Source organism: Musa acuminata, chromosome BXJ2-10, assembly GCF_036884655.1.
Source record: "Musa acuminata AAA Group cultivar baxijiao chromosome BXJ2-10, Cavendish_Baxijiao_AAA, whole genome shotgun sequence".
In the NCBI taxonomy this organism is placed as follows: domain Eukaryota; kingdom Viridiplantae; phylum Streptophyta; class Magnoliopsida; order Zingiberales; family Musaceae; genus Musa; species Musa acuminata.
The window spans coordinates 30,836,161-30,859,356 of NC_088347.1; the positions used below are offsets into that span (position 1 = coordinate 30,836,161).

The window sequence follows — 23,196 nt, forward strand, 5'->3', positions numbered from 1 at the left end:
TTGACTATGGTTGACTATATTTTTTTTATAGATTGAATCGATTTGATGGACCTAAATTAAGTCAAATTTATGGTTCAATCGGATCAATTTTATTGAATCAAACTATTTTAATAAAATTTGAAGTATTTGATTTATTATTATTATGACTTAAATTGCTTTCTTTTTTTTTCTTAAATCACCCTACTAACCTATTCGACCAATGCGACAACGATGTGAAAGGCTACTGTTGTCGACCTTCTTGCCAATGGTGATCGACAACGTCATGGTTTTCGTCGTCGTCGTCTCCTTTGTTGTTGTTGTCACCAACATGAAGCAAAGATAGCACGAGCTATAGCCATTTAAAGCGACAAAAGGTGGGCGTTGTCGGACAAGAGAGGAAGGGCAGTCCCACTGACGACGTTGTTGGTAACATTGTTGTCATTGATTTCTTGCTAACAAGCTATTGTCAGAGGAAGGGAGGTCATGGTTGTCGATGCCAATAGCATAGAAGGTGGATGTTGCCTTCACGCTAATAGTATGTCATCCTTCCTATTATTCACCATTATCGTGGTCATCGATTAAACGTTGAGCATCAACGATCAGTGGGACAATCGAGCTTTAGCTTAGTCATCATCCTTCGCCTTCCTATTGATCATCGTGATTGTGGTCATGAGCCTCAGTAATGAGTGATCACCAACATCAATATTCTCCTTGCCATTGGTGTTTGTGAGAGTCCCCATCAATAAAACCATTTATTGAGCATTAGTGACTAATTGGACAATAGAGACTTAGCATAATTGTCACTGATGTCTCGGGAGGTGGCTATCACTGATGTCCTTATTCTTATTGGTCATTGTCGCCTTCAATGAAGCCTAGCAACCTCGTTATATCCTCATTTTATTTCATACGATCTACTTGAATCGCTATATGACTTATGTTGTATTAGTGAAATATCTATAGTATTGTTGAAGCACGTCCTTCGTAGTGTCATTGAAGCTTGATTGCATCGATCTATTTTTCAATACATTATGAATCATTTTACTAGAATAATAGAAAATATATAGTATTACATAAATACAACTTTGTAGTTTGATATTATTAATTCCGAATGTCATATAATTATATGCTACTTATGATAGGGATAATATATCTATACAAGTATACATATACAAATTTTTGACAAGTGTATTATAACGTTACGAGACAATGTAAACTTATGAAAATTTTAAATTTGAAGTTATCATTTTGCAATGTTACAATCCTTGTATTTTTATTTTTGATTATTTTCAAAGTGGATATTAGGATAATTTTTTTGTTAAGATATGTTTTATTCGGATTACCATGTGTCAAATTTCTCTAATTACACTAAAATTATTAAAAAAATTAAAAAATAAATACTAATCAACTTAGAATCATATCATACATAAGTTTTGATCAATTATATTCATTGTAACTCGAGCTACAATCAACCATCACTCAATATTAGATGGTAGTACCACCCAAAACTATAATATTCTTTTTTAATTATCTAAAAATAAAAATAAATTAGGAAAAATAATACTAAGCATATTAGAATTATGTTATTATTATTATAGAGAAGTTTTAATATGTTTGAAATCAAACATCACACATCCCTTATTTGGATAATTCAACACCCTAAAATTTGAAAAAAAAATAAAAAAAGGATACAACATGTGGTAGAATAATAATATCATGTCAACCTAGAAGTTTAGATAGGTTTGATGATAATTTCTTTATTTAAACTTGAGTTATACTTAGGTTACTTTCAATGATTCAAAAATCTCATATTATGACAAATAATAACCCTAAATCAAAAAAATTAAAAATAGTATTAAATATTTTATAATCAATAGTTTTGGAGATGTTTGGATAGGGTTGAGGACAATTTTTGTCACATCTTGGAATTTTTTTATAGGATTACAACATCTTTTCACCGATAATTTTTGTACATTAAGAGCTAAGTAAATAAATATTATTCTATTAATATACATAAATTATAAATATTTATTAAAATGTATTTATTCATCACTCAAAAATAAAATCGAATTGAATTTATCTAGTGGTAGAGGAAGGTATATTCTCTGTTAGACTTTGATCTAGTACTACCGAGAGACTGCTCTGAATATCAAAATCAAACAAAAAAATTTCAATAACAATTAGTTAGGAACCCTATATGTTAACTATAAAATAAATACATATCCAAAAATCAATCTCCCACTAGTATATATCAAATACCTAAAGAAACACTTTCAATAAATGGATAGAAAAATTTTCTCTTATATGATGAGTTTATATTCTCCCAACAACAGATGAAAATAAACTTATATTGCACTCCTAATAAAGGATGAAGTAGTGTCTCACACTCACCAAAGTTGATACATGTTTCTCCTAATAGCGGATGGCTGAACCATCTAGTTGCCACATATAATAGCCCGTTAATCCCCGAAGGAAATCACCCTACTCACCATCGTTAGAAAAATAAATCATCTCATACTAATCATATCTATATTTTAGATGAAATAATATATTAAAATATCTCAATTTATTTTTTAAAGATCATTAATATCAAATAATATTAATTATCCCTCGGTTGACTTAATCGTACTCAATCGATCTAATTAAACTTGATTTAACTAGAACCTAACTAAATTGATCTCTAATCCTTGTTTAATTGATCTACAATCACCTTAGACCGGTATAATTTGAATCAGATTAGGTTCAATTTAGGTTAAATAGATTTGAATAAGCTAAATCGATTCAGAATTGAATCGATCTAAGTTTATCAAATCTAATTTAATTTAATTAATATTTGAACTCAAATCAAATAAAAGAAAATGAGCTAGCTCGTAAAACAGTAGGCTAAGTTAGGCCAATCTATGTACTAGTCATGTGTACTTCATATAACTATGCATGTATTATTCTTGGTCGAGCTAACCGATAGCACATTAATTGATCATGTGCACCGCATATGAGTGCCCATGTTGGGCTGCGTTGAGCTAGCCTAGGGGCTCGGGTTGACTTGCGAGTTGAGTCTAGCCTATTGACTTGCGAGTTTAGCCTTTCGGCTCAACTTAGTCTATGGGGTGTGACCTAACCTATCGGTTGTTTTCAATTCAAATTCTAATTAATTTTTTTTAATTTTAAATTATGACATCATAAAATTATAATCAAGATATTTATTCATTAGCATTGAATCATTAAAATATAATAAATAATAACATATTAAAAAGATAAAATTACATAAGAGAAAAAAAATTATTTCCAATCGAGTATTATATAAATATAATAAAAATCAAATATCATGTTTCCAAGATAAAAAAATATAGAAACAGGACATTAATAATTATAATATATTTTAATCTATGTATCATCTTTTGTTTTTTGTTTTCTGGCATTCATCTGATAATAAATGCATGGAAAATGTTATAGATATGTGCTGCTGGTTGTCGCTTTGACTTGCTGATGTGAATTTTCAGATGAAAATAAGTGCCGACACTTAAAGAGAGGAAAAAGAAACAGGTTGGTGTTCTCGAAAGGCAAATATATCCAATGCCAAGTGGAACAGAGCTTCTCATGATTGGGAACAGCCTTGTCCGAGAGCCATGAACAAGTGTTATGGGTTCAAGTCAGAGAGTAATAAAGAAACCTGTTTCTCTCCGCTGCACAGGCTTAAAAGATTCTGGCTGCTCTCAACTTGCTGCTGCAGACCTGCTGCCATATGACCACATGCAGCAAGTGGGGCTGTTGCTCCAGGCTTCTGCTCATGGAGGTTGCTGGCTCTTGAACCTCTGCAACTTTCCAAGGATCCCTCTGCCGCCTCTTCTTGGTGTTCTGCGGGTGCACTGCTAGCCTTTTTGGACACAGGTAGTACACATGCAAAGCAGGCACAGGATTGCATTGTCATCCAAGTGCAGACAATCTTCAAGTTGATCAGTACTTTTATGAATATGATGACCTGAGTTTCTGATTGCCTGCTTGATTTCTCTGTGAAGACTTCGATTCAATGCATTGCTTATGATTGCTTCGCAATCGTCTGAAAGATGATGCCCTCTATGGTAAAAGGTCCATCACCATTGCACTAGAGTTCGCCAGACAGTTTGAGCTTCTCTGCTTCTACCCTTCTCTTGTTGACTTCCTGTTCTTTGGCTTACTTTCATATGAGTCTAGCCACTGAATTTTGTGCTTGCTGTAGCTGAAACACAAAAAAGCCACATCTCTACAAAACAAAGCTTCACCTTATCAGACATCATAAAATAAACAGTATAGCTTAGGAAACATAATAAACCAAACAGTAACAACAGTTAGAAACAGTTGCCAAAAAACAAGAAATGTGAGCAATAATAAATCTGCAAGGAGGCAGAGAGATTCTTCCCTTGGAGTATTATCTCTCATCAACCATCATTTAGGTTTTCTTAACAGTAGGGGGAATGTCATCAGTAGGGACACCTAATGGAACTATCAAAATGCCTCATTGCATGTATATTCACCAAATCCATAGCTTCCACTAACAAAGTCTAGTTCTGAGATATTCTATTACATGCAATGAGTCCTCCTCATGTGCTTCACCATGTTTATGATCTCCAGTCCAAATGAATAGTTAGATGTCTAACACCATCTATTGAGGACCACATGATATTTGATTCCTTCCAGTCTCCGACCAACCACACTCTATCATCATCAGTTTCACAAATAACATATTGATGCTACACATGGCCCATCCATCTTTATGAAGGACTGGAAAGACATTAATTGTGAACAGAAGAAAGATCAAAAAACAAAAGCCGCCACCAACATAGATGCACTTATTTCATTGAAATCTAATAAACTTGTGGCTCATGATTCGTTCATCATTAGTCTGCATGAAGCCTTACGTTGCCTGCAACTGCAAATGGCTGTAAATACTACTTGGAAGGCAAAAGCAAGTGCCGCAAGTTGTGAGAAAACAAAGCTCTTCAGATGATGAAGAAATTATCCAAATCATATGGATCAGTTCCATATGGTCAATGTAACTAAGGTCATTTGACTATAAATAACATAAAGTAAGCGTCGCTAACTAGAGATGTCAAAGAAAAAAAATTATTAGGAACAGGATGACCTACCTGTTTGATAAGGAAATGATGATGTCTCCTCCATGCTAATTGTATGCTTGTAGCAGCCTAGCCAACATGATTTTACTTCTGCTTGTCTCCCCAACCAATTTCAAGAATCATACTATATAGAACAAACATATCCAGTGAATGCATTAATAACATCACTACTCAATAATGGTACTACAGCAAAGAACTCTAGAGAGAGAACAAAGGCTTACTTTTAACTGTTAGAACGCCATGTTCATCAAACCATTGCCTACTAAAGAAAATTGCACTTGAGCAGACGGCCAATGCTCTATATAAAGCCTCGTCCCCTCTGGATGCAAGCACCAACTTTGATTTCCCCATTGTGACATCCTGTACTCGCTGTCAAGAGAGACGATGGCGGGAGGATCACAGAGTTCCGAGAAAGTGAAGCTTCTTGTAGCTGTTCTTGCACTCCAATTCAGCTATGCAGGGTTCCATATAGTTTCCAGAACCGCACTCAACATGGGGATCAGCAAGCTTGTCTTCCCAGTTTATAGGAATGTCATTGCTTTGGTTTTGTTGGCCCCCTTTGCATATTTTCTAGAGAAGTAAGGCAGTTCTCTTGGCTTACATGCTCCTGCTGAGAGCAGTGAAACTTAGTCATTTGATGTCTAAGTCTGGTTTTTCTCTTTCTTCAGGAAAGACAGGCCACCTCTTACCTTATCCTTGCTGTGTCAGTTCTTTCTTCTGGCATTATGTGGGTAAGCAAATACAAAGTCCTGTTTACATGAGTTGTACCAGCTTTCGGTGCCTCTTTCCAAGTCTACACTTGGTTACTGTTCAGCTTACAATCTTTCTTTTTTCCTTTTCTTTTTCTTAACTTCCAGGATAACTGCTAACCAAGGATTCTATCTCTTGGGTTTATATTATTTGTCTCCAACCTATGCTTCTGCCATCCAGAACTCAGTTCCAGCAATAACATTTGCCATGGCTGCAGCTCTAAGGTAATTGAAGGAAATGTAACCAAGTCTATATGCATACATGCAGTATTACATCTCATGTGCTCTTGTTTAATTAATCCTCGTTCCGCAGGCTTGAGCAAATCAATGTCAACAGTAGATATGGTGTGGCAAAGGTGGTCGGAACTGTTGCCAGTATAGGAGGTGCCACCATCATTACTCTCTACAAGGGCCCTCCTCTTCTGAATCACCAACAACATAGCAAACTATTCCTCGGTGCCTCATCGAACACAATACTGAATTGGACATTGGGTTGTGTATACATCCTTGGGAATTGCCTTGCATGGTCAGGTTGGATGGTGCTTCAGGTTAGCCCTTCAATATCTACTCTTCATGAGGGTATCAGTTGGTTTATGGTATCATAACAAGATAGCTTGTGATTGCTTGTGCTGAATGAATACAGGTTCCATTGCTCAAGAAGTACCCTGCCAGGCTCTCAATTACTACAATTACCTGCTTCTTTGGGCTAATCCAATTCCTCATAATAGCAGCCTTCGCAGAGAAGGACATTGAGAGGTGGAAAGTCCACTCCGGAGGGGAGCTCTTTACGATCCTCTATGCTGTAATGCCACCATACATCTGCTGGCTTCTTTGCTTCTCTCGTGATTAAACAAACAGTTTGGGCTGCTGCTTAAGATCATCAGATTTGCAGTCTTACGTTTGATGCTTATTTTGCAACCTTTACAGGGTCTTGTGGCATCAGGAGTCTCTTTCTCTCTCCAGATTTGGTGCATTGATAGGGGAGGTCCCCTTTTTGTTGCTGTTTTCCAACCAGTGCAGACAGTGGTGGTGGCCATCATGGCAGCTGTTATACTTGGTGACCAGTTGTACTCAGGAGGGTATGGTGACAGTAATTTCATGAAGAATACTTTATAATCACAATTTCTACCATGTAGTGCATAATCTTCTAACATCCTAATAATTGTCTTCCTTGCTCTTTTCCAGGATTATTGGATCCATTCTGATTGTGCTTGGCCTCTACTTTGTCCTCTGGGGGAAAAGTGAGGAGAAGAAACCTACAAAGGAGGCACTGGAGAATAATGACCTTAGAAGGCTTCTCCTTGACCAAGAGAACTTGCATAAAGAAAACGCTGCAGTCACTGACATCCCATGAGAGTGGCCCATTCTGTGTGTCCTGAAAGTATAATGGAGTTGGTGTGGGCAGTCATAGGTTCCAAAAGCCACTGTAAGCTTCACAAGTTCTTCCTGTTCAAGTCTTGTGGGAAGTCATAGATTCCTATAGGCACTGTAAGCTTCACAAGCTCTTCCAGTCTTGTCCAACTTGTACATGGCAGTATGGGTTCTGATCCAGTGGGGATAATGCCCAACTACTTTGAAATGAAGGTGTGACTCACATCTTGATTGATGTTGAACTCTTTTGGCTCCTGCTGTTGGAGTGTTGTAGTCAAGAGGCCATGGCATGAAGTATGTGACAGAAAGCTGGTAACTTGTAGGTGCCTCACATGCAAATGATACTTCTGTCCCTCAAATAACACAGTCTAAGTGTCTTATCATGCAGTACTGTCAGCTGCTGGAATCTGAAATTTCAGGTAATGATCTGTGATCTGGCAACCATTGAATACAATTTATCTGTTTGCAAGAAAAACCATTGTGGGTACTCTTAGTGCAACTGATTGAGCTCAAGCACTGACAGAAATAAGATCTGTATAAGTATGATTATCACGAAAAGAAAAAAAATTACCCCTAAACTTGAACAGATCTTTAGCACCGAAACCGTGCACTGTGTCCATGAAAGACATTTTGCTGCTAATTGTAGCCTTTATAGCAGAACTTTGTCACTGAACTTAAATGGCTTTTTCACAGACCTCCATATCTGGACTCATTCTGGAATACAATTCATTACCAAATTCACTTAGACATTCAGCATGATTTCCTGCCAAACTCTGTCGTAAGTGAGAAATTCCATGAGAAAAACACCCGATTCCCATGAAAAGAATGATTATAGAACTAATTCCTCGATGAGATTTTATTTCACATGTTCATGCTTGATGCATGATTTTGGTTTTGTTCACAAAGTAAATTCCATCAACTAATCCTCAGAGGCACTGCCACATTTCAGAGCATACTCTTGTTCCGAAAAGTTCTGAAAGAAACTTGGGACTTCAGACTAAATTGTTCTCAATCAAAGAGATGAACCGCACCATAAATTGTGGATCACAAACCTTGAAGTTCTTTCATGTCAATCGAGCAACGAACACCATATACGATTGAAGATAGCAATGGAGAGCTGAAATGAAGTGTTGTCTTCCAATCCCCTTGCACATCTTTATGAACCACCTCACATGAAGCTTCGTCCTGTCCCTGTCGTTTGCACCATAAACTGCCAAGAGGCCTCTTCAGCCTGCCACCCACGCGTGTGCATTCTATGAACTGGGATCACAAAGTTGTATCATGCATGACACTGCTGCAACAGAGCACGGATTTAATCGTAGATCCAACCTTCACAGACCCCACATCGGGCACTGTGGGGAACAGATCCAATTAAGACGCGTCACTGTCGAGTCCTGGCCATGAGCATGGGCACAAGAGGAGCAATGAAGACAGCTTGGAGTGTTCCTTCGGCTGCTGTCCGTAGCTTCGAACCTGCCACACTGAACGAGTCAATTGATATCATTCATTGTCTCTGGAAGAAACCAAGTCCTTTCGAAGGGCCATGCCATGGAGGGGTTCATGGAAACAGAGATGTTATCCGAATAGCTCCGAAATCAATGCATCAAGCTTCTTCTAAATTTTGCTACAACTTGATGCCTGCAACAATTTCCACTGTGACCTGAAAGCAGGATGCTTCTCTTTTAGAAAATAATATCAATATTCTTTTTGGTATGCTCGTCAAATTTTCTCTAAAGAAAAGGATTTTGTAACCACCATTTCCTGGTTTCTAATTTATAGTTCTGAAACTGATGGAAGACCGCAGGAAACATTAAATATACATAATGTTTCGTATCCTTTTCTGGAGGCCTACAAGCATTTCCTGGAGGCTGATATCACTGTAGAGAATGAGGCTGACCTCAGGAAGTGGAACGGTTGGGTAGATTCTCGACTCCGAAGGTGAAGTTGACCATTAAAACTAACGTGCTTCACTAGATTGAAGCAACTGGATAATTCTTTGGACCTCCTTTTGCTTCAACTCCATTACCCTCGAGGCTTCTCGGACAACACTCGACCCTCTGATTGCTGTTCCTTCATGCCAGTAAGGCTTAGAACTTTGCAATCATGTGGAAACCTTGAGAATGGAGATTCAAGTATCTCACACAAAACATGCGTATGGCCATGTCGTCCTACTAGAACAGCGGAGGCTGGTAAGGCCGTGGCATATCCGGAAGTAGGGCCTCCACTATGGTTCACGCTGGAAAACGCACTAAGACTCTACCTCATTTGGCAGGTGAATCTGATGCGTTAGAAAAACACTGAAGAAGCACCTGCGTCCACTGTTACCAGAAGCTTTATACGCTGTTGCATGTCCGCGTCTGCTTTTTGGCTCCAAAGAGGCACCGGCGTCGGCATTTAGTCAAACAACTGGTGCGCAGCTCTACCAGAGGTGGGTGGATGAGGTCGAATACTTCGAATCACAGTGCCCGGATAAAGATGTTGGGATCCTGCAAGTAGCTGCTCTGTGGATGGAGTCTTCCACTGCCGTGGCAGTAACAGAGACATCGGAGGCGAATAGGTTAAGCATCCGAGTGATTCGCGGTTGGAATCGATCATCAGCATTAGTCCAAACAATTTCGTACGAGTTGGGTCACATCGTGGTGCAATTTGCAGGAGCTGATGTGACATCTTTTGTTGTGGTGGTCGTTGGCCTTTTATCAAGAGCAGGTAGATTTGAAGAGATGTGACTGAGGATAAACATGTGTGCCACGAACTTATATTAAGAGCTATCGGTAGATTTGAAGATCTCACAAGAAAAAAGACATGTATCGGCTATTGAGGTCCAAATGTAATGCCTACCGATCTTATCGATGCCCAATTAGACACCGCCGCATGCGGATATGACATGTGAAAGATTATTCTCATGTCTTCATCTCTCGATAATTTTATTCCCTCTCCATTTCATCGATCGTATGAACCGATAAAGAAGAACACGAGAAGCACCGTCGTCCGTCCGGTGTACGTATACAATATGTATCCAGAGTTTACTATTGCCAGTTGAGTGTCAATAAGAAGAAGAGGAAGAATAAAAGAAATGCAACCTGTTGAATGGAAACTTGGACTATGTTGTCACACGCACACCACGCCAATTGTTTAGGATTCGGACATTAGCTCGACCCCATGATTTGAGATTGTCATTGACGATACATGTTTACGACGCACCAAATAATTGCTCGTCGTAGGTCAGCAGTGATGCCAGCAAGAGTTTGATAGACTTTTGACCGACCAAAAATAAAAACATATGTGGTTTTTTGTTTTTGAAATCCCATCATGATGAAAACATAAGTGATATCCTATCTGTGATATCAGGATATATATATATATATATATATATATATATATATATATATATATATATATATATAGAGAGAGAGAGAGAGAGAGAGAGAGAGAGAGAGAGGAACAGTTCCAAGTTCACAGGAAGAAGGAATTGTCGATATCCGTAATAGCGGGTTACCATCACAATCCTGTCACTAGTCTTTCTGTGATTGATTAAGCGAGAAGGCCGTATCCACTTCAACTCAGGTATAAAGATGAGGTGAAATCTGGAATATTTGTCCCTACATGGCCCAGCTGCGTACACACTGGATCGGAGAAGAAACTCCAAGAAGAATGGTGCATGAGATTTGATACGAAGAGGACATGGTTATTGAAAAGATGTGAACAGCAGCAGCGTTCGAACACGTCTCTGGAGATTAATCTAGAGATGGGAAGGGGAAGGGGGAAGGGGGAAGGAAGGGGAAGGGGAAGGGAAGGGAGGGAGGTGAAGAAGCAGAGGCGTGACAGTAGGGGGGAGTAGAACCGTGACAACATGAGGCCTCTCATTGATGGAACCATTTGCCCGTGATGGGACCCATCACATCAACCACAACCGTCCTTCCTCTTAATCCCCCATTTCATCTCTCTCTTCTCTCACCCTTTCTCTGCACGCATTCCCTTATAAATCCTCGATACACGGCTTCATTAAAGGGAAATAAGGAGTAGAATGGGGCTCTCCAACCATCTCCACGACGTCTCCGGCGACTCCATCCCTCTCCTCCTCCTCGCCGCGGCCGCCGCCTCCATCGCCTACCTCCGCTCCCTCCTCCTCCGCCTCCTCCCCCTCTCCCTCTCCTCCTCCCCCGCTGACGCCGACGCCGACGCCGACGCCGACCCCGAGCCGTCCGTCGGATCCGGACTCGCCGGCCTCGTCGTCCTCGCCGACCACCTCGCCTCCAACCGGTCCTTCGCCTTCGCCTCCCGCTCGTCGGGAGGGGAGGGCCGGCGGGCGGAGTGCGCGGTGTGCCTCTGTGGCCTGGCCGACGGGGACCGCGTCCGGCGCCTCCCCTGCCGCCATGTCTTCCACGGTGAGTGCCTCGAAGGCTGGTTCCACCACCTGAACCTCACCTGCCCGCTGTGCCGCTCCGAGCTGGCCGCGCCGGAGGTTCGCGCCGCTGCGGACCGCCGGATCGGGGCCGAGCTCGTCGCCTGGCTCTCCCACCACTGATCATTTGTGGTCGCTGTTGCTGTTAAATATCTTATCATATAAAAACCCTCTCTTTGCCCTTTTTTAAAGGTTTGGCCTTTTTTTCTCTTGCTTTTTTGGTTTCTAATGCACTTTTTGTTCTCCTGTGTATATAAGGCCTTATTTTTTGGGTCTCTTCTGCAAGAGATATTTAATCTGGCATATTTTGGTTCGTATCCATGATCAGATCTATCATGCAAAAATGAACTGTTTGAGTTCTTGACATCATCCATAGCAGAAATTACTGGAGTTCTTAGGGTGAAAACGATATATAGAACAGGATACATGGAATTTTTTTTATTTTTTTTCTTTTACTTGCCAATTAATTCTGTCTTGGTGTTTGTTTGCATGACTGTAGTTTCGATTTAGATCTCAGATATGGATTTTTTTCTTTTACATGTCAATTGCTGATTAATGGCTCATTCCAGTTTATTGCTTGTACTTTTGATTCAGTTGTTAATCTTGTTTTGTGCCCTCTTAGGTCACTGTGTAGTCTCTTAGGTTGTAGAGTCGAGAGGACATGGAGACTGGGTAGGTTAGGGTTGCCACCCATGCTCATGAAGAAGACTTTTGTCGAGCTTAATTCAAGTGCTTGATAAGGGATCATGCCACACGAGATTAGCAAGGTTCGGATTAGCCCAACCTTGAGTCTTTGCCAAACGATATCCGAAGACTTGTTTTGCCTGTAAAGCTACAAGCGATTAGTAATCTTCTTTGCGTTAAATTCTTCTGCCATGCCCAACCAGCTTGAGTTGCAGCCTCGATTGCTCCAAGATGTGAAGAACATACATGCTTTTGGACTGACAACTTGTTGGACTTGCTTTCACCGATCCCATTCGACACGCAAAGTTCCCAACTACTTGGCCGAGGAAAACCAGAGAAGGGCGAGTCACAAACAGATCAAGTGGGATGTCAAAGTTCATTTTCTTCGGTCAAAGGATGCGGGGCACAATTTTGACCAAATGGCAAATGTAGTACAAAGACGCGATTCATTTGAGGGAACCACGTTTATTTGCGTATCGAGTTAAGGGAAGGTCGTCGTCGTGCTCTCGAATGGTTTCTAGTCCTGTAGAAGATGAGGGCACGCAGGGAGACTGTCTGTCTTCACAGGCTTGGCCGTGGGGAGGAGGAGAAAGGCTTGGGAGGCATGCGCAAGTCATTCACGTCGCCTTCCGCCACACGGCTCAGGGAGGGGCGATCGCATGACTTCATCTGAATGCACCAGAGCCCAACCATGCATAGCTTTCTCTTCATCTAATCGATCTCCATGCTCCCATCCAATGTTGGCCCTCTTGGCCGTTCCTCTACGACGAGCTGGTCGTAGATAGATCCATGAAGGATAGTAGATCTGGCTGGAGCTGTCCTCCTTTGGATCCACGTTTCTCCTTCCTCCGGCCATCTCCATCAGCAGCATGCCGAAGCTGTAAACATCTGACTTGTGAGCTATGACCCCGAAGCTCCTAGATGTCAGTTCAGGCGCTAAGCATCCTACCGTGCCTCTCGCGGCGCTGATGGATATCAGGCTGTAGTCCTTCGGATTCCAAAATCCGAGATCTTGGGAGCGAAAGCGTGACCGAGGAGGATGTCGTGGGGCTTGATGTCGAAGTGCACGATCCGCATGTCGCACCCATGGTGAAGGTAGTCGATGCCCCTGGCCACACCCAGGGCTATTTCATGGAGCTTCTCCATTGTGAACCGAAGATGGTTGCTGCTGCTTGCAGAGAAGATGTGCTTATCGAGTGAGCCGCCGGGCATGTCCTCGTAGACCAGCGCTCTCTTGGATCCCTCGGAGCAATAGCCGAGAAGCCGCACCACGTTCAAGTGGTAAATCCTACCAATGGTGGTGACCTCGTTGATGAACTCCTCTCCGTCGACCTTGGAGCCGCCCAGCATCTTAACAGCGACCGGGTACCGGCCGAGGATATGCCCCTCGAAGACGGAACCGAAGCCGCCTTGGCCTATCTTTTCTCTGAAGTGGCTTGTCATGGCGATGATGTCGCTATAAGCATTACCGTGTCGGCGACAGAGATTGCTCGTTCCGCAGAAACTTCTCTGCCGACTCGACGGGTGCTCTCATTTTCCAAGCGTTGTGAATACACCAACAGGTGATTGGTAGACGATCAGAGTCTATGATCTACCAATTAATGTAGAACCAATAGAATCCTACCTAGTAAACAAAGAGCTACGTCTAATGAAATGATCAAGACCAGTGCTATACTGAAGATAGTGTGGCTGTGGTCGCGATCCCTCGCCTCGCAGAAGATGCAATTTAGAAAATTCATCGCAAAAAATATGGAATTTAGAATCTTAAATGTAAATTGGGTTGATGCCATGTATATCATCATCATCCGTGTATGACCTGTATGAACAATATTGCGTGAGGAAAGTCAACAGGACACATGAGGAAGCCGAGCAGATAAAAAAGGTTAAAGATATTCTCACGATGTCATGATTGTCCAACACTGCTCGACGATGCTCTCGTTCGAGATTATAAATGGCCAGTCAACCAGGAATCCTTCCCGCAGGAGCTCAAAGATATCCATGCTTGTACTCAAGAATCCTTGAACCGGAAGATAGGGTGATGCAGCTACATTAATTCTTAAGGTAGCGTATCTCATATGCATCGGACTCAACCACGACATATGTAGTGGAGTTGTTCCCGCAATGGCAAGGCACGGCCACATTCTCTGGGCTTTGGATTTCCTGCGTGCAGTTCAGAAAACTGGACCAGTTTGCAGATTGGGCCTCACTCGTCTCGTGATGAATGACCGGACAGAGGAAGATACTGCTATTCCGGTAATTTACATAGAGAAAAAGGACTCGGGTTGGGAGACGGCAAGTGCCTGTCACGAACCCAGCATAGACGAGACGGAATTGCGAACTCTTGTATGAGATCTCGGTGATGTAGTACTTGTCGGCGAGTGATACAGCACCGTATCTTTTCCTTCACACACGAGTTCCAACTACGGTTCACCGCATTCAGGCGAATGCCATGGAGGTGGCCGCACGAGGACCGACGGCAACCTTTATGGCGATGAGGGCTAGAGGGTTCGGCAGCGGTGAGGAGCAGAAAGAGGAGACGACAAGGAGAAGCAGCAATAGAAGAAGCAGAGCTGTTCGTGGTCTTCCTTTGGAACAAAGAAGATGGTTCTCCGTGGATTTGGTTTGCTCTAAGTGGAGCGACGACACTCAAAAAATGAAATGCGTATAATAGTCAGGTCCTTAATTGGACCTGATGGTCGACGCATGAATTGCTATCAGTATCATTACCGGCTATCCTACCAAACCGTCATATGGTATATTTTAGGTTTTTTAATTCTTTGGTTGACATAAGAATAAACATGTAATTGATATATTAGCATCGTGTGATTGATATTTTAACATCCTATGATCGATACTTTACTATCCCGTGAATGTCACATCATTATTATCATGTGTTTGATATCTCAGTATCATATTATTGATATCTCATCGTCACGATCGACATCTCAACATCGTATAGACAATATTTTATCATCACGTGATCAACTCCTCAACACGAGATTAAGTGGATCGAACATTATATATTCAACCATGATTGAAATTAAGTATCACATGAAGGATACGTCATCGCTAAGTACTCGACATCTTATCATCATATAATTGATACCTCAATATTGTATAGCTCACGCATCAATAGGATTCAGTGGGTCGAATGTTATCGCACTCATGCGCCACCATGGTAGTTATGTATAAAAAAAATATACCACATTCTCCATAATCAATATACTATGAAAGTAATGATATTTAGAGCTTCACTATAAAAGAGATTCTTTATGCATTCCGAAATACAAACCTTTTTCTCTTAAAATAAAAGTTGAATCTTTCGAACCTCGTTTTTACTTAGATATCAAAGGACACTGTAAAGAGTGCTCACCATGCAATTTTATAAGTGCCTAACTCGAATAGAATTGGAGAACCATAATATCAATTGAAATTACCTTAGAGTAAATACGAAAGAGTGACCCTAGTTATCTCTTCATCAACATCCAACTAGATAATCCAAACTAGTTCAACACCTATGAATTTTTGAAATGTATAGGATTATAGAGAATATAAATCTTGATTTTTTTCATCATCTAGTTTTATCCTTAATTATACTTTGGTATAGCGAATAAATGAAAAAGTTGTTTTTAAAAAATTATATAAATATCTAACACAAAAAATTATAAGTTTGGCAACGTACAATCAGTTTATGAGGAGAGAGAGAGAGAGAGAGAACGTCCTCGTAAATTGTAGCGAGTGTGAAGGAAGAGAAAGAAACTGGACAGAAAACAAGAATTCTCTTGGCAGGAATAAACCAAAATAAAGCATAAGAAGAAATAAGGCACGAGAAGTGGAAAAAGAAAAGAAAATAAATAGAGAAGAAGAAGAGTGGAAAAGAAGAATAAAAAAAAAAGATTAGTGGCAGATTTTATTAAAGATTGGTTTTTTTTATCAGGAAATTAAGATAAAATTCAGAAAAAAATTGAATTAATGAAAAAATCCCACATAGTTATCCGACTGCAAATATGAAATATAATGAGTATATAGAAGTTGTGTTTGGCTAACTCGTATGCCAAGGATCTCTAATAAAGTCTGTTTACGGGCGAAAAGACAGATATGAAGTAAAACAATCTTAGGGACGATGTCTGCCTTCTATTTTGGGTGTCACTCGATCTATATATTTTCCTTTATTTTTGTTATTTCCTCAAACTTCGCTTCTTTCGACAACATGATCCACTATCCTCACAAGTTTGATGAGCACTTATTCGAGTCAACATTTGAGTCACCATATTATTATTATTAGTTGTTCTGTCTAAAGAGAAATCAAATTACTTCACTTGTGTTCGTAAATATTTTTATACTTTAAATATATAATTGAAAAAAATTGAGTGAATACATAGTTGTATAATACCTTTAAGTGCTTGATAAATAATAGATGAAAACTATATTTTAAATGTGTATTGGCGTAAGTTTTGTTTGGTAAAATTATATTTTAAAAATTTATTAAATATTTTATGATAAAATTTTACATTTATTATTTTTAGTATTTACGAAAAAAATAAAAAAAATATATATTTAAATATAAAGTTAAGAAATAAAATAAATAAATGAAAGTATCCGATCTTATAAAAAATTTTCATATGGCCGAAAAATATAATAAATAAATAAATATAAACATATAAATAAATATAAAAATAATATTAAAAATAAATAAACAAAAAATTACTTTCATATTAATTTTTATTAAATTATTTTGATAATCTTATAATTTTAGATAAAGTCACAAGCTATCTTTAAAATTTAAAAAAATGATATTAGTATTCTATAAATATTGAAATACTAATGCTACCCCCTTAGTAGCATCAACATTTGAACATTTATTTAGTATCCAAGTCAAATATGATTTAAAAAATATTAAATATTAATTTATATTTTAAATATGTATTTAACTCTCAATATGCATTTTAAATATGTTTCTAATCATATCCATCATCGTCAAGCCTTGGAAAGATACCAAGTGGTTATCTTGTCTTTTTATTTTATTTTTTGCCCGACATGTCTGAAAGCTTAGGTTTCGTGTTCGAGACGTCAAGTCTTTCGAAAGTCCACTTATTTGACTGGTTTCATTATATTGACTGCCGATGACTTGGAAGCCTCGAGAAAGCTAACTTATTTGAGTGGTATCATTAGATTGACCGCCATTGACTTGGAGGCTTTGGGGGCATTGGCAAATCAAAACGCCCAGAATCATGTTCGGTGGCTCGGCGGCGACTTGTGCGAATCCATTGTTCTTTCCCTAAATATATGTATAGGACATGGCATAAAACACGTAGCATTAACTCCTGAATTTAAATCTACATTAACACGAGATTTAGACTTGTGTTGCTTATTGATGTTGTGGAAATCGACAGTACAGTGGCCTGCTCACACCAGCAATTTGAATACTGAAACTAGCTTGGACAATGCAGGTAAACCGCATTTACTTGTGTCAGGTTCAGGGAAGGTCGTCATGCTCTGAAATGATTTCTAGTCCTGCAGAACATGAAGGCATGCAGGAGGACTGTCTTCCCAAGCTTGGCTGTGGGGAGGAGAAGAAGGGCTTGGGAGGCATGCGCAAGTCATTCACGTCGCCTTCCAGCATCTCCATCACGCGGCTCATGGAGGGGCGATCGCATGACTTCATCTGAATGCACCAGAGCCCAACCATGCACAGCTTTCTCTCCATCGCATCGATCTCCGTAATCCAATCCAATCTTGGCTCTCTTGGCCATTCCTCTCCGGCGAGCTGGTCGTAGATCCATGAAGGATAGTAGATCTGGCTGGACTTGTCCGCCTTTGGATTCACGTTTCTCCTTCCTCCAGCCATCTCCATGAGCAGCATGCCGAAGCTGTAAACATCTGACTTGTGAGATATGACCCCGAAGCTCCTAGATATCAGTTCAGGCGCTATGTATCCTATCGTGCCTCTCGCGGCGCTGATGGATATCAGGCTGTAGTCCTTCGGATACAGCTTTGCCAATCCAAAATCCGAGATCTTGGGAGTGAAAGCGTGATCGAGGAGGATGTTGTGGGGCTTGATGTCGAAGTGCACGATCTGCATGTCGCACCCATGGTGAAGGTAGTCGATGCCCCTGGCCACACCCAGGGCTATGTCACGGAGCTTCTCCATGGTGAACCGGCGATGGTTGCTGCTGCTTGCAGAGAAGATGTGCTTGTCGAGTGAGCCGCCGGGCATGTACTCGTACACCAGCGCTCTCTTGGATCCCTCGGAGCAAAAGCCGAGAAGCCGCACCACGTTCAAGTGGTGAATCCTACCGATGGTGGAGACCTCGTTGATGAACTCCTCTCCGTCGAACTTGGAGCCGCCCAGCATCTTAACAGCGACCGGGTACCGGCCGAGGAGATGCCCTTTGAAGACGGAACCGAAGCCGCCTTGGCCTATCTTTTCTCTGAAGTGGCTTGTCATGGCGATGATGTCGCTATAAGCATACCGTGTGGGCGACAGAGTTTGCTGGTTCCGCAGAAACTTCTCTACTGAGTCGACGGGTGCTCTCATTTTCCAAGCGTTGTACGCCAGGAATACAGCAACAGATGAAGTAGCAAATATTATTCTGCTCACTGCATACAGTCATAGGTGACGGGTGGAAGATCAGAGTCTATATGTACTTGAATAGATGATCTACCAATTAATGTAGAACCAATAGACTTCTACCTAGTAAACAGAGAGCTACGTCGAATAAAATGATCAAGACCAGTGCGATACTGAAGATAGTGTGGCTGCGGTTGCGATCACTCTCCTCGACGAAGATGCAACCTAGAAAGTCCATCTCAAAAGAAATGGATTCTAGAAACTTAATGTAAATAGCGTCGGTTCCATGTATAACAAAATTCGTATATAACCTGTATGAACAATAATTCGTAAGCAAATAAAGCCAACAGGACACATAAGGAAGCCGAGCAGATCAAAAAGGTTAAAGATCTTCTCACGATGTCGCGCTTGTCCAACACTGGTCGACGATGCTCTCGTTCGTCGACCATTCAACCAGGAATCCTTTCCGTAGGAGCTCAAAGATATCCATGCCTGTACTCAAGAATCCTTCAACCAGAAGATAGGTGATGCAGCTACAAGAATTCTTAAGGTAGCGTATCTCATATGCATCGGACTCAACCACGACATATGTAGTGGAGTTGTTCCCGCTAAGGCAAGGCACGGCCACATACTCCGGGCTGTGGATTTCCTGCGTGCAGTTCATAAAACTGGCCCAGTTTGTAGTTGATACCCCAATTGGCTCAAAAATGAACGGTGAAAGGAAGGTACGGAAATCCATAACTCTAAAAGGGACACGGGGTGGGAGACGGCAAGTGCCTGTCACGAAACCAGCATAGAGGAGCCGACATAGCCGTCTCTTATATGAGATCTCGGTGACGTAGTACTTGTCGGAGTCGCGATAGAGCACCGCATCTTTTCCTTCACACACAAGTTCCAACTGCGGTTCACCGCAGTCAGGCGGATCGCCCCTTAGACGGAACGGAGAGCGAATGCTGAGGTCGCCGCAAGAAGAACGAGGGCAGCTTTTATTGCGCTGGGAGCTACAGAGTTCGGCGGTGGTGAGGAGGAGCAAGAGGAGGAGGAGAGGAGAAACGGTAGTAATAGAAAAGGATACTGGGGTTGAGCTTTTCATCCTCTTCCTTTGTAACGAAGAAGAGATGGTGGTGGTTCTCTGCAGATTGGGGGTTGAGGGAAGACGCCCATAATGTAAGAGAAAGCAGTTTATCTATAACGTGAATTAAAGGCCCAATTGGTGCCACGCCTAAGATGATGCATTAGTAAACGCTGAATGCAACTTTCTTCTTCTTCTGCGAAAACAGCAATTAAATTATTTCGTCGTCAAGCGTCGAAAAATACACACAGTTGCTTTGTTGTATTTATTGTGTTATCTCGATCAAGCTTGACTTGAGAAAAGGATTCCAGGTTGCATCGGCACCACGGACGAATGATAGATTCTATCAACAAATTCATCGTGGATAAGACCACGGTGATATGATCTGATCACCTTCAATAGATAAATACATATGTTCTTGGAGATTGTTCTAAATTTCTTTACTGCATATGAAGGGATTCAGGAGGTTGATCGACTTCAGTATATAAAGTTCATGCGAAACCAGAATGGTGAACGCAGAGAAAAGAGTCTCTTACATAAATATCAATGCATCAGCTCTTTACTAGGCATGAATGCACGTTACATGGCGTTTTACCCTCCATGAGAACAGTCCTTGAGCGGTCTCTTGAGGCATCGCAATTCTGCTCCCAGCAGTTTAGGTGCCGGTCCAAATTCCTCACTGCAAAAGAGAAAACAATAAACAGAGACGCATAGGTTAACAGCAGCAATCAAATCCTTGATTCTTCCTGGTTAAAGTGTTTAGGAGATTTAAGGCCCTGCTTTGAAATCAGAATGAAGATCTTATATATACGTTGCTCTATTATTGGAGAATGCAAGTTCTTACAGCTTACCAATGGTGGAGGTGGCTCACTTAAGATGTGGTTAGGGTAAGATTGTTGCCGGGGCATCATATGCTGCTGCAGCATTTGTGGTTGCCTGATGAAGACCTTTGCAAGACAAAAGTCAAACTTCTAAGGCACCATTAGCATTTAATTTGATGCTAAAAGGATGGTATGCTGGTAACTTATTTGTCTTAAAATTCTCTTCTCCTCATTTTTCCTACAAACTATGTTCTGTTCTTTGTTCTTTTCTCACCCTACCAATGGAAGAATTCTTCCTTGTGTTGTTCAGAAACCAAAGAGGACTCCCAAGTTGGAGCTAAAACATCGCAATACCTGGAACTCATCTGGGCGAAGCATGTCGACCAAGAAATTAAGCATGTCTGCATGGCAGATGGCCCCTGCTACATCGGTTCTTCGGATGGTGAGCCTCTTGCACTGCTCGGCATGGAGCCATGAGCGTACCGTGAGCTCCAAGATGAAGAGCTCGCATGCTTTTGCAAATATGATCGGCGTGTCCGAGCTAACCATCTGTTGAAAGATTTTGTTATATAGCATTAAATCACACACACACAAAAAACTGAAAACTGGATGATTAGAAGACTTGTAAGAGCATCATCATTCGAGACCTTTGCCGCCCCATCCAATTTCATTATACGTTTGATCCTTGCAAGTGGCAGTTGATGCTGCTTGTAATCTGTAAGGAAAAGAAGAATCATAATCTCATTCCACGCCCCCATGGAAGAAGTCTTTTGACGGTATCAACTCACCTGCAAGGTTTCCCAATTCAAGCATTTGTTGCTGCCAAAATTGTTGTAAATGCCACTTTTGGAGCTCCATGAAATTAGAAGGATGCAATGGCTGTGTTTGTCCAACCACCTGTAGAAAGCCAAACAAAGTCAACACCTCCTTCACCAGGCTTGCAATGTCGTAGATAAGAAGTTTAATTCCTCGGAAAGGAAATTTTGTGAATCTTCTACCTCATGCATGTCATGGAATTGAGCCAGTGGATTTTGAGGCAGTTGAAGGAAGTCATAGGTGGGAGGATCAGCAGCTGATGTTGCCGGGAATTGCTCCGACTGCGAAGTAGGGTGGATGAACTCTCTGTAATGGGCCATCTGTTCCACACCAATCGACAAATGAGAGGAAGAGGCAAAAGGGTGGCGGAACTCCAAAGGCAGCACACGATGGGTTTGCTTGGATGTGCTACTTCAGCAGCATGAGACCACATAAATAGGGGAGGAGAAGGAGAAAGAGGAAGAGAGAGAAACGGTGGAGGGTCAGATGAAAGCAGAGCAGAAGGATGGCAGAGGAAAACAGGGTGGTTGGAGATGATGACAAGGTCAGGGTCTGAAACTTCCCATGCTCTTCTGTAGCCCTAATGGAGAGAGAGCTGCCTCACTGCAGTCCGGGCAGAAGAAGCATCCAAACAGACCACAAGTAAAGCTTACACATTTGTCGTTTGAGCTCATGTTTCTCACGTTCCCTGCTGAAAACTTCCTTCAATGCACACTGCCAGCCAGGAAGTGCTCACGTTTGTTGTCACCTCTGTTGACCGAGCTAGAGAGAGAGAGAGTGTGTGTGTGTGTGTTACCAGCGGAAACCTCCAGGGCAAGAAAGAGGGAAAGATCTCTGAATAAATGATTTCTGCACATTGAGTTTATTTTGCCAATTTCTTGTGTTCATGATCTCATGATGTTATTCCGAAGAACAAAAATTTCTAAGCATTTCCTACCCTGTTATGGGAACATACATATATATAGAATAGCTAAAGCTTCAAACAATACCTTCTTAAGGGCTCCATCAGAAATTGACAACATCGATTATAAATGAACCCACATCCAATGCATAATCTGTCATAGAAGCAAGAACCAATCCTCTGGATCTATTCATGATCCTACAAGAAAGCCAAAAGGCAAGGTGCGATGTTAGTGAAATGGGCACCGTAATCGAGTTGCTTGCGAAGAATTGAGAGATAATATCAGTAAATGCTTGAAGAAAAAGGGAAATTAATTGCAAGATTGAGGATATTGATCATTGATTTCCCATCAAATTAACCTTTAAATTCTTCTGCCTTCTCTGATCAGCTGCAACCTGCCATCTTTTAGAAGTGCATCACAGTGGAAATGTAGGTCAACATACAGCAAAGAATTGTACATTTAGCTACAAAAAGTTCCAGTAGAAAAAATCGATACATAAGGGTACATCAGACTCTCTTTTCTGCTCTCTGTTGAATCATGCAAACTGAATACCGCAGAAGTGGAAGAAGGCGCAACGGAGAAGACGATGAAGAAGAGCTGAGAATTGCACCATCGCCTTCTTCGAACGATATGAACAGTCTGGAGAATGTTCGTGGATCGCCCGAAGGATTTATAGAAGATATGTAAATTATAACGTCCAAGCAGAGATTTCCCACATACG

The 23,196-nt window shown here is 41.1% G+C and overlaps 3 protein-coding genes, 1 long non-coding RNA gene and 1 pseudogene across 5 annotated transcripts; 2 read left to right on the plus strand and 3 right to left on the minus strand.

Moving 5' to 3' along the window:
- Positions 1 to 5,394: 5,394 nt before the first annotated feature.
- Positions 5,395 to 7,590, plus strand: LOC135625974 (auxin-induced protein 5NG4-like). 2 transcript variants are annotated; one of them, XM_065131149.1, is made up of 7 exons: positions 5,395 to 5,612; positions 5,754 to 5,818; positions 5,945 to 6,061; positions 6,150 to 6,384; positions 6,480 to 6,638; positions 6,764 to 6,915; positions 7,022 to 7,590. In XM_065131149.1, exons 1-7 carry the CDS (start codon positions 5,472 to 5,474, stop codon positions 7,188 to 7,190), a joined length of 1,038 nt encoding a protein of 345 aa, XP_064987221.1. In that variant the 5' UTR covers positions 5,395 to 5,471; the 3' UTR covers positions 7,191 to 7,590. The 2 variants fall into 2 exon arrangements, with proteins under 2 accessions (XP_064987221.1, XP_064987220.1); XM_065131148.1 differs by having other exon boundaries at positions 5,397 to 5,665; positions 5,756 to 5,818.
- Positions 7,591 to 11,042: 3,452 nt separating this feature from the next.
- On the plus strand, positions 11,043 to 11,912 carry LOC135625104 (E3 ubiquitin-protein ligase RHA2A-like). Its single transcript, XM_065129445.1, has one exon. The coding sequence runs from the start codon at positions 11,232 to 11,234 to the stop codon at positions 11,730 to 11,732; it is 501 nt and encodes a 166-aa protein (XP_064985517.1). The 5' UTR covers positions 11,043 to 11,231; the 3' UTR covers positions 11,733 to 11,912.
- Positions 11,913 to 12,608: 696 nt separating this feature from the next.
- LOC103968746 (rust resistance kinase Lr10-like) lies at positions 12,609 to 13,827 on the minus strand (annotated as a pseudogene).
- A 3,764-nt stretch (positions 13,828 to 17,591) lies between these two features.
- LOC135625866 (rust resistance kinase Lr10-like) lies at positions 17,592 to 20,270 on the minus strand. The gene is made up of 3 exons (XM_065130980.1): positions 19,263 to 20,270; positions 18,988 to 19,175; positions 17,592 to 18,893 (listed from the first exon to the last, which is right to left on the minus strand). The coding sequence occupies exons 1-3, from the start codon at positions 19,955 to 19,957 to the stop codon at positions 17,770 to 17,772; spliced, it is 2,007 nt and encodes a 668-aa protein (XP_064987052.1). The 5' UTR covers positions 19,958 to 20,270; the 3' UTR covers positions 17,592 to 17,769.
- An 847-nt stretch (positions 20,271 to 21,117) lies between these two features.
- Positions 21,118 to 21,656, minus strand: LOC135625993 (uncharacterized). Its single transcript, XR_010492229.1, has 3 exons — positions 21,546 to 21,656; positions 21,405 to 21,472; positions 21,118 to 21,306 (listed from the first exon to the last, which is right to left on the minus strand). It is a non-coding gene; the product is annotated as an uncharacterized LOC135625993 (long non-coding RNA).
- Positions 21,657 to 23,196: the final 1,540 nt, after the last annotated feature.

Bases quoted from the DNA above. Each gene is read 5' to 3' on its own strand.
- LOC135625974 (XM_065131148.1), top strand. From the start codon at position 5,472: ATGGCGGGAGGATCACAGAGTTCCGAGAAAGTGAAGCTTCTTGTAGCT. The intron at 5,666-5,755 runs GTAAGGCAGTTC...CTCTTTCTTCAG, and splicing joins TTTGCATATTTTCTAGAGAA to GAAAGACAGGCCACCTCTTA. The intron at 6,639-6,763 runs GTAATGCCACCA...CAACCTTTACAG, and splicing joins TCTTTACGATCCTCTATGCT to GGTCTTGTGGCATCAGGAGT.
- LOC135625104 (XM_065129445.1), top strand. From the start codon at position 11,232: ATGGGGCTCTCCAACCATCTCCACGACGTCTCCGGCGACTCCATCCCT.
- LOC135625866 (XM_065130980.1), bottom strand. From the start codon at position 19,957: ATGAAAAGCTCAACCCCAGTATCCTTTTCTATTACTACCGTTTCTCCT. The intron at 19,176-19,262 runs GTGAGAAGATCT...TTGTTCATACAG, and splicing joins TGTTGGACAAGCGCGACATC to GTTATATACGAATTTTGTTA. The intron at 18,894-18,987 runs GTAGAAGTCTAT...GACTGTATGCAG, and splicing joins CGTAGCTCTCTGTTTACTAG to TGAGCAGAATAATATTTGCT.